Genomic DNA, 15,527 nt, shown 5'->3' on the forward strand with positions numbered 1-15,527 from the left:
TCATCATCCAATCCTTCTCCTTCCCTTCATCTTATTCTCTTATCTCATGGTTCAATGTCTGTCACTGACTGCTCTATCTGCTCTGGGTTACAAAGGGATTTTACCAGTCAGATAATCCATCTATCTTCATCTTCCATGCACTCTGTGAATATACACCACCGCTTTAATGGCTTTACTCTGAAAGATACCAACAGCTCCAAAAAGCTCTCAGAGCGACATTTCACTGGAAGCCACGATTCCCTTGCTCATTTTAAAGTAAAGGAGACTTTTTTTATTTCTCTGTATTTAGCCAAGAAAAAAGCTTGCCGAAGAGCGTAGTTTTATAAAAAGGTGTTCCTTTTAGTTATGTGATCACACTCTACTCACTGGTTATGCTGAAGGTCTAAATCTGAAGGTGGAGACCAAATCTTGTGCCATAAAATGGGCAGTTATCTTCCATAGTTTTCATTTTTTTAGATGACTTAAGGAATATAATGACTGCCAGAATCAGATGTAAATAATCACTTTTAATGACAGTCACATTCCCGTTTCTTATCCAAAAATATGAGAATGTATATATGGTATAAACTCTTTGTTAAGTACATTGCTAGTACTCAGTTGCGCCCCAATTTGCCTTCCTTATTGCTTTCATTCTTTGTGGCAAAAATTCAGCCAGTTTCTAGAAATTTTGTTCCATGTTGACATGAAAGCGTCAAGCAGTTGCTGCACATTAGGAAGCTAAACATCCTCGATACAAATCTTCAGTTCCCAAAGTGCTTACTGAATTTAATTCTGGAAGTCTTTGGTGTACAGTGAACTCATTGCTATGGTCAAAGATAAAGATGGTTGTGCATGAAAGTGTTAGTAGATTCAGAACTACTCAGACCAGTCCACAGGGCACCAACAACCATGCTACATTCAAAGTTACTTTAAAAACCGTTCATCCCCATTCTCAGGCTCAGTTTGAACTTCAGCAGGTCGCCGTGACCATGTCTTCATGGCTAAATGCATTGAGTTGATACCTTGTGATTGGCTAACTAACCAGCAGAGGAAAAGGTGTACCTAACAAAGTGACTCGTGAGTGTAAACTTCTGCTACACTCTCCTCTTGTTTTGCTGCCCTGATGTGTTTGAGTGTGTTTCTGACCCAGGAATGTGTATGTATATGTTAGCTGTGCATAACCCATAGATCATTACATATAATATTATTTATAAGGTCAGACTTCATTGCAATCAAATTAACGGTGAATAAAATTCCTTTATATTGACTTGTTTTCTCATCTAATCTATTTTCCACTCACAGAAGCAAGTGCTGTATGTGGGCAATACTTGCAACATTATGTATTCGATTTGAAGCTTTCTTTGCTTAGGGCAGTTGCTTTTTAATAAAATATTTTAATTTGTTGTTGGTCACTAATTGGAACATTTGTCATCCAGATTTATGTGTGGACATTTATGTGTGGCCTGCCATGACTGTGTAGTGAATAAAACATTATCTGAATGTAGCACACGAGTACTTTTCTGATCTTGTTGCGAGTACAACAATCATGACTGTAAGGGAATTCAGCTGTATAATAACAATAACAATCAATAACACTAGAAAATACTGTAACACAATCACACTACCCACTTGCTGCCATCTGTAATAATTTTATATAATTCCTCACGTACAAGGTCTTAAATAATCAGGCCCCATCTTATCTTAATGACCTTGTAGTACCATATCACCCTATTAGAGCACTTCGCTCTCACACTGCAGGCTTACTTGTTGTTCCTAGAGTATTTAAAAGTAGAATGAGAGACATCTGAGTTTTCAGGCCCCTCTTCTGTGGAACCAGCTTGCAGTTTGGATTCGGGAGACAGACACTATCTTTACTTTTAAGATTAGGCTTAAAACTTTATATATAGTTAGGGCTGGACCAGGTGACCCTGAATCCTCCCTTAGTTATGCTGCAATAGACGTAGGCTGCCGGGGATTCCCATGATGAATTGAGATTTTCCTTTCCAGTCACCTTTCTCACTCACTATGTGTTAATAGACCTCTCTGCATTGAATCATATCTGTTATTAATCTCTGTCTCTCTTCCACAACATGTCTTTATCCTGTTTTCCTTCTCTCACCCCAACCGGTCGCAGCAGATGGCCCCGCCCCTCCCCGAGCCTGGTTCTGCCGGAGGTTTCTTCCTGTTAAAAGGGAGTTTTTCCTTCCCACTGTCGCCAAAGTGCTTGCTCATAGGGGGTCATATGATTGTTGGATTGTTCTCTGTATCTATCATTGTACGATCTACTGTACAATATAAAGTGCCTTGAGGCGACTGTTGTTGTGATTTGGCGCTATATAAATAAAATTGAATTGAATTGAATTAATTCTTAAATTAATCCTTTAGCAGCCATTTTATTTCCACAACAAGTCTGTTTGATGTAAAATTCTGTCTAGCAGTTAAAATGACATGGGACAAAGTGGTTCACCTATATAACAACTGTTTAAACCTAACTGTCCATGTAATTCTAGAGGTGCCAGTTGGGTGTTTGCCTTCTTTGTACTAAAGTTCAAAGCAAATGAACAGTGGCAACAGCTTTTTCTCAGGTAACAGAAAAAATTGGGGGCTTTGCGCAGTGTCTGTCAGTTTGCTTGTGTCGCTTTTGCGCCATCTGTCCTTTTCTCAGCTCTACTTTGCTTCTTCCTTCCCACCCACAAATCAGAAATGCAATCAAGCTGGCTCCAACAAGGACCCTCGAATCACCACTAGCGGCTAAAAAAGCTCACGGTATATTTAACCTCTGTACCCATCAGCAGCCACTTGAAAAACACTCCCTTGCCTGCCTGTGCACGCACACACACAGTTTTACTATGCTCTCATTACTATACTCAAGCACACTATACCATGTGAGTGTCTTTGTTTGTGGACTGTACTTGTTTTAGTTTTTAACTAAATACGTGAATGTGTGTGTGTTTGTGTGTGTTCAGTTTTTGTCACTACTGAGTGGTGAGGCACTCTCTGATTAGCACCCATTTGTTTTCAGATGCTCTTAGAACAAAATAAGAGGCAGCGCTGACAAGAGGACAGACACGGCAGGATTAAAATACACACGCATGTCAAAATACAGTTTGAGACAGTTCAAACATACTTTTCTGTCAAGCTGTCAAATTGTAAAAAAAAGAAAAACGATTGAGAGAAACCGAGAGGCACATTTAGGACAAAGACGCCTCAGGAGGAATGAATGCATTGCAGAGAAAGAAGGTCCAGGAATAGAGGAAGAAAAACGAAAGAAGAAAAGAAAGAGCAAAGACAGGCAGAGCTGTAAGGCTTTGTGAAACACGGTTTGGGCCCTGGATTGACAGTCACTGCAAACATCAACACTGCAAATGACAGGGTACACCAGCAAAAAGGCACCCATTCAAACACTCGCACAAACCTCTGGCACTGTTAGCAAAACTCTGGATAGCGTTTGTTAAAATCACCTAAACCCTCAAGAAGGAATAAAAAAGGCAGCATATTTCATTTGGCTGTCAAACTTTTTGGAACCCTGTAAAGCGCCAAAGGATAGAAAATTAGCAGTGTGTAAAACCAAAAACATAAAAGACTTAGTAAAGACTGGGCTATGTGAAAGTCAAACACTTGCATGCAGACAATAGAACGGGTAGCTCACGTCAAATGACTACGATCACTTTGCTGGCATGTGGATGAAGTTGATTTTTGGCAATTTTGGCCATTTTTGACTCTATAATATAGTTAGAAAATACACTTTCAAATCTTGCAGCTTGCTGTCATTTATAGTCGTCGTGCAGCATGGGTTGCCCCACACAGGTGTTTTCACTTGTGCCAGATTAGACCACTTCTCAGGACTGTGGGGGCGTGTATATATTGACTGACATCTCCCTCGAGCTGCAGCTGTCTGGACAACTTACTGTACATCTTTGCTTGCTGCAACTGGTTACACTATTTTTGGTGATATAATTAACAGGGTAGCTGTGCTTCAACCAGAGCAGAGGTTTAATTAGCTGGAATGATTGACTGCATCTATTTAGCATTCAGAACTGTGCAACTGTGTGAGTCTGTCCAATACAGGTTTTTCATTTTCTTGGGTGCAGGTACACATATTGCACTAGAACTGAAAAATCGTGGCGTTATAATATAACAGGAACTTGCAGGAAAATTTAATTAACTAACCATTAGCCAGTGTATTCCAAGTGTTTATGACTGGTTAGTTAGGTGTGCATCACAGGTGGTATAGGTCTTGTAAGACCATGCTAAACAACCATAAAGATTGGTAAACCTTGTTCAATTGCACAACAAACATTCCTGTACATGCAACCAGTATCCAACACCCCAACAATATTTATATGAGCATATATGAAACTATAATAGTAACTGTTATCTGTTACTAACTATCCAGATTTTCACAGGTGACTGTCCTGTTTTTTCCATGTTGCAACTTCATTATATTATTATGACATAATATTTTTTTTCTATGGACCTTCAGCACTGTGTAGAGTAAGCCCACATACTGTTTCATACTTATTAACTGTACACCTGTCTTGAAGAGATTTTTCATCTTTCTGATAATGCTAATCGTGCTCGGTTCTCTTTTAATCCCTCTGTATTATCTTGCACTTGCTTTAATATTCGTATCTGTATCCTCTGTATTTCAGCTGCAACAACAACCCAATTTCCCTTCAGGGCTCATTAAATCTTCATCTACTTTGTCTCATTCACAGAAAGGCTAGAAAGACATTGTCTGTCAATGCTGAAATCATTAATGAACATGTTTCTGTTGTTATCTGGGTTCAAAAACACAGAGCACACACACACACAAACACAACAACAACAGCCAATTGGGTGCTATTATGAACACTGTCTCTTTCCAGAGTTAAGAAATAAAGGTTTCAGAGACAATATCAGCCATAAACACATGAGACATACCAGATGCATGACAACTGTAAAAGTGTAACACACACACACTGGCTGAGGGTTTCTGTAAATGCTGAACAGAGACTCAAAGAGGAAACAAGAGCAAAGGATATCTACTCTTCTTTGAATGGTCCTCCTCTGTGACAGAATTAAGTCTCTTTCCATTTCCACCTGAACCCCTCGGCCCCTTAAATCTCTTGTTTCTGTGTGTCTGACAGTAAGAAATATGTCAAGTCTACTTCACACTATTTTACAGCACAGAAAGGTCCAAATTAAAACAATAGGTGGTTTTATGGTAACCTACTGAAAGTTCTCCATGCTCCCCAATTTGCCTTTTTGTGCAGATAAGTCAGTAAGTAAAGTAAGACTCAGTGGAGTAAGAGTCATTAAGGAAGTCTCAACTCTTTGTGTCATTTTTTTTTTTTTTTGGTTTCCTTTACTTTCTGTCACTGTCATATATTTTTCTAGATGCCTGTCTGCCCTCATCACTCTCTTTTGTGTGTTTTTGCATCATTATGTGGAGTTCTTTTGAGCCTCCTGTCAGTCATTACCTCACATTCACTGTCCTCACTCTCCAAAATCACTTGATTTCCATTTTAGTTTTATTATTTCAGTCATTTTGCCACATTTAACTTTTCCTACTATCTATATGAATGAAATGCTGCCATCTGGATTTATGTATTTTTGTTTCTTCACACATACCATACCATAATGCAGGAATAAATGTTTTTTTTATTAGGTTTGTATATGTTGATAATGAAGGTGGTCATTTTTCTCTGTCTTTATTTATCAATACATTGCTGCCCACCATCTAAAATCGCTCACCTTTTGTTGTATTTTTCTGTCTCCGTATCTTTACTCTTCCACTTCCTTACTTTAACTCCCCCCTTCATGCTCTCCCTCTGATCATTTTTCACATTTCAGATTGTGGCCGTGTTGACGGGTGCTGAAAACATCGACTTGCTTTGATGTTTGATGTTTGCTGCTTGTGTAAGTTTGTCTCGCTGAGCCTAGGGTTTGAAGGTAATAAGAGGTATGAGATATGAGTGTGAGTGGGGAGCTAGGCAGCGGGTACAGAAAAAAAGCAGAAAAAAAAAACGTTTTCCTTCGGCGATTTGCAGGTTTGCAAAACTTGGACAATGAAAAAAAGAATTGCTGCAATGGCATTTTTAAAAAATTATTATCCTATATGTATTATTATTATTATTATTGTGAAAAATGCTAGCCAGAGCTCAACTAATACTTCCAAAGTGTAGTCTACTGGCCAAAACTTCCATCTGAATAAAACAATAAGTCAAGCAAATAAACATTAAATAGCATAATAGTAAATAAATGAATGAGTTTTATGCTTTTAAAGACTCATCAAAAATAAAAGGTGCAAAGTACAGAAAAAAATCAAAGACTGGAATCTGAGTATGTTTTTGATATTTGTAGGATCTATTTTGTTTTGTAGTGATATACATAAACATGTCGTATACATTGTACCGTTTACTTCATGAACTCTCAGGATTAGATCATTGGGTCTTTGTATATGTTATCAGGGATGGAAAAACAGTCATGCCATCTAATCTCGTCACATCTCTAAACTGGCAGAGGTGTGGATTATATCATCACCAAGTCAGTACAGATGATGAAAGAAGACGTTAAAGCGCTGATTCAAATCCAATCGTGCCTTACCACGAGATCTATGAGCTGTCAGGGTTATGGACTATATGACAAAGATGTCTAAATGGCGGTGGAGACAGAGAAATGGAGAGAGCGATGGTGCCAATCCAATCTTGTCATATCTACAAACTGTCAAGTGTGGGTTATGCTCTATGACAGCCATATCAGTCACATCAATATTATGGAGGTGAGGCGAGAAAGAGGATTATATGACTTATATGTATAACTTTGTTGATAATGGAGGGGAAGAGACAAAAGCAAGGGTTTGCTGTTTGCTTCTGCATTCATGCAGGCTACATGATGTCCCCAAACTGGCAGAAAACATCTAACACATTAGACACTCACCTTTGGGGAAACACAGCTTGATAATCAGCGGGGGTTACATAGAAAATGAATGTACAGTAGATACACATTTGTAGGTTTAAAATATTTTAAACATTTAAGCTTATTTTTGAGGTTTTAAATGGTTAAATGCGGTTCGAGGTTAATTCAAATATTCTTAAAAACATTTGATAGTTTTAAGAACGTCTTTTTTCATATCTTAGCTCAGTGAAACCAACCATTTTTTTTCAACATTTCAGACTAAATTATTGACACTACTGACTCATTGCAAAGAGACCCGGCACACAGAATGCACTTGCCTTGACACAGCCCTGTAGTTGGTGAAGTTTTCAGCTTTTTATGGGCTAAATAAAACACAGTGGTAATATCCTTATGACATTTTTTTTTTCCACTTTTATTGTCCATTTTCCTTTCATGTTTTTTTTCCACTGTCAGATCTATTGCCGCTGCTCAATGGAGATTACAAAAATACTTCAGAACATCTAAGTGTGTTGCTGTAATAGTTTTATGTTGCATCAGGGCCTGCAACTAACATCCCAGCTATAGCCTGCTTTGATCTAATAACCTACTGATGAAATTCATGTGAAGATGTTTTGGTAGCATCTCCTTCACACGCTTTTAGATCTGATATTACTCTTACAGATGTAGTTCAATATGATGTCAAGTTTGATGACATTTTTTTAGGACAATCCTAAAAGATGATACAGATATTTCAACATAAAGTAATCGTCCATTCATGTTTAACTGAAGTATAACCACAGGTGATTAACAAATGTAAAGAAAAAAAGATCTTCACAGACCTACACTTGACAAATGTTTGGAAACAGTGATATTTTTAAAGTGTGAACATTAATGTGCAAAGGTTTTGAGCAACCCCTCATTTTTTTACATTTTGTTTCCATTTTGCTATTTTTTAAATTGGTCTTGAGCAATAGGTTTTCAGACTTCCTGAGGGCTTTTTTCTTTGGACATTGACTGCTCGTTCACATATTTTTAGTTGAGTCATCATACCTGACCCTTATCAGAGGAATGTTTTGTTGGTAGTTTGTTTGTTAAACCAATTGTTTAAGCATAAAAAAAAGCACCTAAATCAAGTGATGAGCCAGCATTACGTCTAAAAATAACAAAAATCTGAGCACAGATTTTAAATGGTATCTTTTGAGACTTTGTTTGTGGCAGCTTGGTGCACAATCACATAATCTGTCCCCATCTCTTTAGTTGAATCTATGAAAAATACCAATGTTAACACATCTTCACAGATATAAAATACCCTAAGAGCTATTAGCTAAGAAACTTGTATTGTGGAATGGTTTGAAGTGTGTCCATAGAAAATTTAGGAAACCCAAATAGAAGGACAATAAAAGGACAAAAATGTAAGGCCTAAAAAACTATCTACAGCAGATGAGCAGCTGACGAAAACCACATCTTTAGACCTGACACAGGATGTATTTATACACCTCATCTATTTTATATTTACCCAATGTTTAAGAAGTCCCATTTACCACTAATAAAAGTAGGTTAACAGGGATAGCTTTGCCCTGAAAGAGCAAGATACTGATATTGTATTATAGTCATCTGGGCAGAAGCATTAAAAGACTTAACAAAATGAGAAAAAAAATGAGACACAGACAAAGAGCTTGACAGACAATTTGTTCTTGTCCTGGCTTATCAGATCTGTAGCTATCGGGGCAAAGTGTGCAGCTGATAAGTCTATGATGAGGATGGCTTATAGGCCATGATGGATATCACCAGTGACAACCACCACCCACAAGGATAGATGAGACAGATAACTGACATAAGACATACATACTAAGAGCCAGATGTCTGGCATAGCCTTCATGCCCATTCACTCGTATCAGATCTTCAGTACAAGATCTTACTGTGGTGAGCAGAGGCAGTGGCTGACAGACCTATTATTGCACCAAACTGACATGTCAGAGGCAGAGAATTATTGGAGGGAGACATGATGATGATATATTGGGGCAATAATTGACATGACTATAAGATAATAAATGATGATGAGCGAAATAAGACCATTGGTTACAATATGATAATTATATAGTAATTAATTACAGAGGGGAAATGGCAAGGAGCAAAACAGAGAGATGTACTTTCCTGTAATAATATTAATCGCTGTTACAGTAAGTCATTATTTTTTATTGGCTAGCAGGGACACAAAAACATATTCTGCTTTGTCAAACCTGGTTTTCATTTCAAATCCTCACTATCTGACAGCATTATTTCTCCACAGTAATATTAGAATCTACATCAAAGTGACACGGAATAAAGTGAATATAAGTAAAATTCTGTCACTGTTGTATATTTTCTCAATAAAAGACCATGATTCATAAGTTTCCAGCTCTACAACATAGTCCCAGAACAGAAAATGTGTTTCAGTCTGATTTGGATATTAACATATTAAGGATTAAGGATTAAGGTTTGAAAGAGAAAAATAATGCCCTTACTGGCATTTAAAATAATTTGAATAGCTTTGAATCTTAATGCTGCATTGCTAATAGATTTTTTGATAAACAGTCTTGTCAGTCAAAGAAGTAAATTTGGCAACAAGAAGAAGGTGACTCAAGTTATACACAGAGAAATGTAAGAGAGAGTGTGTGAAAAAGAGCATGTGGGAAAGCAGGCGTGTTAGAAAGTGAGACAGTGGGCGAGATAAAGAGAGCATAAGGGCAGAACTGTGTGAGAGAACGAGATGGATAGACATGCAGTCTGATTGCCATTTGGCGTTTGATAAGTAGAAAGTGACCCAGCTGAGGTCACGTCACGATATGTCTACTGACTCTGCCAACTCAGAAGGACAGAAGGAGAGATGAAGATATAGAGAGAGAAAAATTACCACAAATTCATATTCAAATAGGAGACTAATAAAGTGTGTATCCTACAACTTTAAAAGTAATGTCTGTACAATTAAACGCTGTAGTTCTTGGTAACCCAAGACCTCCAAATCCCTGTAAAAACAATTACTTAATCAGGTAATAAACCACTACAGCATCTACAGAATTCTGGAAGTATCTACCATTGATCTTTTTGTTTGTTGTTTTTGGTTTTTTTAACTATATACAACAATGACTTAATGTTAGATATGTGAAATTGATTTATTCTTAAAATGAAAAACTGTCCTTTGAAATGACTGATAGTGGGCTCCTTACAAAAATAAGTATTGCTACATTTGTGTAATTCTGAAACGTCACAGGAACACTAACTTTTTTTGTTTCTTTACCAAAATAAGACACAAATAAAAGAGAGTCATTTCCTGTTCTAATGAATGCAGAAATATGAAAATTAATTATAATCCAGAAAAAGTATATTTTTTCTGCTACATACATGATGCTTTCGGTCCTGTTATAAAAATGTAGCAAATGGTAATCATTCCTTATCTATTATAAAATCACGTAATATTGTACATGATTTTTATGTTTGATTTTATCAACCTAATGTTAACTACAACTGACCAAGACTAGAAAGGATTTGATTTAATTTAATTTGGTTGTGATACAAAAATCAAAACCATAACCATGACAATAATTATAATGGGTCTCATTATAGAGACACCATACAAAAACTTGAACTACAATACAGAGAGACATATGTAGAATCTTACCAGTAGGTAGGGCAGGATCCATGGTGGGCTTTTCCCAGGAGTTGACTTGTTCCCAGGTAAAACCATTGGTTCCCAGAGAAACACTGTATCCACAGCTGCTATATGACTCCTCAAATGTACAGCCACCTACAAAGAAATAGAAAAAGATGCATGCATTTATACATGACGTTAATATTGGAATTGGGAATTTATACTGTATTTTACAAACCAATTCACTGAAGCAGTGGTTGAACCTCAGAACTGCAAATGATAGTCAAAGATGGAAATGTAATGTGTAAGAGAAAAAAAATGACCAAAATTAAACAAAAAAACTTTAATTGTTATAATTGTTACAGTTTTAGCCTTGAGTTGGTAACAGCTGATAGTTGTAGCAAGTCAATTTGCCCAAAATTAAAAGTCTTTCAACTGTAGGAAGCAGCAAGCCTTAAGCAATTACTGTCACAAATGCAAAAAAGTAAGATCCAGCACTGCATCCGTTTACTAAAAAAGGCATGAGATGAATCATTATTTTTGCATTACTTTAACAAAGAAGGCTTTAAAATGAATGCAATTTGAATCCCATATTGTGGGAACTCGTACTGAGATAGTTGAAGAGTAGAAAGAGGTTATAAAACAATCATGTAATAGCTAATGGTGACCATAAACAGAATTAACAGTAGGGTCTGATCTAATGAAATTCTTAATAATCGAAACTTCTCCCTATTTATGTGACGACAAATACGGTCTTTATAAGCTCCCTTGGTACTGTTAACAATATAATACCAATTAAGTTAACAGCGTGAATTGAAAGTGCCAGTGCAGACAGACACTGTCACAGTTTATCAGGGAAGTGAAGAGAACAGGGGGAGTGAGAAAGAAAGAAAACAGACTTTATGAGAGAGGATGCCTTTGCAAGAGAGAGTGAGAGAGTGAGTGAGGGGCACATGAAGAGAAAGCTCTGTGTGTCAACATGATTAAGTCACAGTGTCTCATCATTATTTCATGGCCCAGCTAAGACACATTTTCCACTGCATTAGCCTTCTCTTTTAGCCTCAAGCACTGCATACACACACATCTGCAACAGAGTCCCTTAATTAGACATATGCTTTGACGCACAACCGTTTTAATTTGTTTTGAAGCATTTGAAATTGGAGAACGTCATTGCTTTATTCACGAAATCATTTAATGCTTACTTTTTTTGTCTGCCTCTTTGTCCCAGTCATCCACCGAGGAAATAAATGCCAGTTTAAACTTCATCAAACATGTTTTTAGATTCCAACAAGGCCAAATCAAGATGGCTTATGATGCTTTGTAGAATATTGGCAGCATTTAACTGCAAAATCCTTCTGTAGTGTTGTAGCATAGCTGTTGTGATGAGAGCTTAAACTGTACATCGCCCACTGGCTTGTGAAGTCTTATCTTGAAGCTAGCTTTGAAGTAAGCATTTAGGTCCAGACATGACAAATAAGGGGACATGTGACTAGGAAACTGCATGTTTATGTTGTAGGTAGACCTGGCCTAAAGCTTGCACTGTTTTAAATAAAAAAAATGACCTTAAACTACAACATAAACTCATCTGCACAGTGTTTACTGAGGCTACAGATCAAGTGAGCTAGGCTGTTCTCCTTTAGATGTCTATGCATTCTTACCTTTTTATTGTAACCTAATGATTTGGTTACAAATCATCACGGAATTGCCGCAAATCATCACCTGTTATATATTGCAAATAATTCAGGTTTAAAGGGCTTTGCATTGGCTTCATTTTTCAGACCTGGATGCTACATAACCAAATTTCCCAGAGGAACCCACCCGCGGGATTAATAAAGTTTTATCTTATCTTATCTTACATCCATCTTTTACATACAGTCTGTGGATAATGCTGACGTGTCAAGCAAGTGCCCATTTTCTTAAAAAGACTAAGAAACAATGGCTGAGTCACACCTCGTGACTGTGACTCTGTCTTTTCTCGTCACTACAGACTTTGTGTTGAGAATTAAGGCTAGTTCCAAGCTATGAGGCAGGTGAGACTTCCACAATCCTATTATTGAGGATATAGGATACAGAGAGCTGGAGCATTGTTTACTCTTAAAACATGCACAGGTTTAAAATGCACAGCAGATTGCATATCCATATATCCATATATTGATATCTTTAATACACACCCTCTGAATAGTGTCTAAAATATATGATATGGTTTTGATTATGCTTCTTCAAGCAAGCCTTACATCAACTGGGAAATGAATTTGAAAAACATGGGAAAAAAATTCATCCATCTGCGTTCCGTTTGAAAAAAATAACCTCCAGCAAAGGGTGAAAACTAGGAAAACACTATTTTTCTCACAGATATGAAAATAACTGTTATAAATTAATCAATACAGAGATAATTAGCCTTTATCGCCCCCTCGTTGTTCAGTGATCTCATTAGAAATGAAAAGAAATCAAAGTGAACTCATTAGAACAGAGGGATAAACAGGCAAAGGGGGGCTGTGGGGTATCTATCAATATTCAATATCAGAACTGCAATTTTAAGGACCACAATCAGGGCACGAGAGAGAGAGAGAATTGGCTCACAGCAGTAGCCAAACATTCAGTATGTGTGTGTCAATGCCCCTGATCTAGTTTTGAAATTCAGCACGACTCCTCCCCTCTCTGCACACAAACATAATCACATGTTCTCAGTCATAAAATGCATTTCCATAATGAAAACATAACACTGCTACTCGAGTGTGATCTGAAGCATAGGCGTGTGTGTGTTCTTGTGTGAAAGTGGATGCGATGGTGAGAATGTGTTGCGGCGGGATGGTACGTGTATGGGCTCATGTATGTGTCATTGCTTTTATGCATCAGCCATTATTGTTGGGTCTGTGCATATGGTAACGTGTGAATTAGTGTGACACCAAAACAAGCATAATCTCTGTGTATGAAGTTTAGCATTAATGTATGGGATATATAAGGATATATAATCAATTAATAATACTGCAGCCTATGCATACATACACAGATAGAGATACACATGCACAGAGAACAATCACCCCATATGATGCCTGTTATATGATTATTAATCAAAATTCCCTTAAAATGGGTTTGTGATTCCCTTATTGTTTAAATTTGGCAGCACTGGTTTGCTCTGCTCTTTGGCACTCTGTAGTTTTCTGTTAGTCAGCAAACGTGTTTCCCTGAAGTTGTCAACTTCTATGTCATAGCATAATGGAAAACAACTTAGTTTCCATCATCTCGATTAAATAAACCACTTTTCTGAATTACAATAAAATGCAGGAAACAGGAAAAGCATTCATGTTTCACTTACACTCTCATGAATAGTGTAGCCTATACATGAAAGGTGGCTCATATTGAAAACTGAGCTACATGTACCCAACAATCTGCAGCTCTCTAAATGTATCTGTAAAAGCACAAGACTCCTCCTGTGGGTTTCCAGTAAATGCTGGTGTATTGATGCATGCTGCTTTTAAAAGCGGCTGATATAAAGTCATTGTTCTATCAAAGAGGTTTTTCAGTATTATAGCGCTATTACAGTATCATTTATTGTACCCAGACTCTACTCAGTATCTTATCTCATGCATTTTTGTTAGTGAGTCATAATAGTTCCCTTTCTCTATGCTGTGCTGTTTACTTCACTGACATTTTGTTCCTAAAAATAAAAATTAAAAAATTAAAAAATACATTTGGAAAAACAACAACATTTCCTTCAGTGAAAAGCTCCAGGAAGAAGTCTTCCAGGTAGCTAGGGTTGTGCCGATGGATGATGATGTCAGGGACTGACGATAGCCAACTTTTAATGTAATTTCCCCATTGATAGATTAAATTAATGTCATTATTATGAAATGGGCATGCAATGGCTGTGTACGGAGCAGTTACAGTGACCCATCATCATCAAATCTGAGAAAACCAGAGATTGTTCCTAACTGCTGAATGGATGTTTTAAGCTAGAGCACAATGTGACAGTAAATTTGCAGAAAAAGTTCAGCTTTGTGTAAGAACAGAATGTAAACAGCGAGGAGAGTGATGTGAAAAATTTTGCACAGATAAAGACAAACAAACTGGACAATAACTAAACAAAGAACCAGCAAACATTACAACTTTTAAAAGTGTTGTCTACCGTCCCTCAAAGGTGAGCACTGTAACGTAAAGTTCATAATTGCAACTTTGCATATCGCTACCTCCTGTGACAGAATTTACAGATGCCAGTGACTCTGAGAAAACTATTTTATTGCAAAGTTTTCTGATTTTAAATGCTGATGTGAGCGATTGGTCCTTAAGCAGATGGTTTGGTGTCTTCAGTGCCAGAGCATCATTTGTCTTTCAGTCTGCTGTGGTTTAACCACAAAGAATGATCTCAGTCTTACTTTAGCCACTTAATTCCTCCCTTAGTGTCTCTCATTTTTGGATGGTGTGACATTTATTTGCATGCTATACCTTGCTGGCAGCCAGTGAAAAATATTTAACCAAGATAAAAAAAAAAAAAATGAAGATCAACTCCAGCTCCTTGCAGTCAAACCTATGATTTTCTGGCAACAGAATTTGGAAACTGTTTTGCAAACTTGTTTTTCAGTTGAGTAATTCCAGTTTTGCATTTAACAACTCCAATATCCCAGTGAAAGCTTTAATTTTTTATTTTTTTTATTTTTTTTTTACAACTCATCAGCGGCAGTTATTGTCAGCAAATTAATAGGCAACAGAGAAATTACAAGGACTTATTGTTGTCACTGCAGTTGAGATGTAATTTGTTTGGCTGTCAACAAAACAGTCTCACCAAAGCTTAATAATCAAAATGATAATTACTTTATTACAGTGCTAAAGGTTTGCACAAATGAGGTTTAAAGAGACAAGTGTGAACACATTTCAAAAGGTAAAAGCAAATTGTAGAAACTCATAAATTTAGAACCTATTGAGAGATGGAATCCAGGTAACAGAACTACAGCATTACTTCCTCCCCAAAGGTTTCTGTCTATTTCTAATGGGATCGTATTTTTAGGCCACAATTTATCAAAGAGTGAATATGGCCTGATTCATT

General features: G+C 37.0%; 1 protein-coding gene across 1 annotated transcript in view; it reads right to left on the bottom strand.

Annotated features, from left to right (window-relative positions):
* The window catches only part of zgc:136683 (receptor-type tyrosine-protein phosphatase T), a 76,593-nt gene that overhangs the window by 18,332 nt on the left and 42,734 nt on the right, over window positions 1-15,527 (bottom strand). The window contains exon 2 of the mRNA XM_040009779.1: window positions 10,517-10,642. Within this exon, the coding sequence (XP_039865713.1) occupies window positions 10,517-10,642 (126 nt within the window). The remainder of the gene's footprint in view (window positions 1-10,516; window positions 10,643-15,527) is intronic.

The sequence above is a fragment of the Simochromis diagramma genome, unplaced genomic scaffold, assembly GCF_900408965.1.
Source record: "Simochromis diagramma unplaced genomic scaffold, fSimDia1.1 OVJJ01000320.1, whole genome shotgun sequence".
Lineage (NCBI taxonomy): Eukaryota > Metazoa > Chordata > Actinopteri > Cichliformes > Cichlidae > Simochromis > Simochromis diagramma.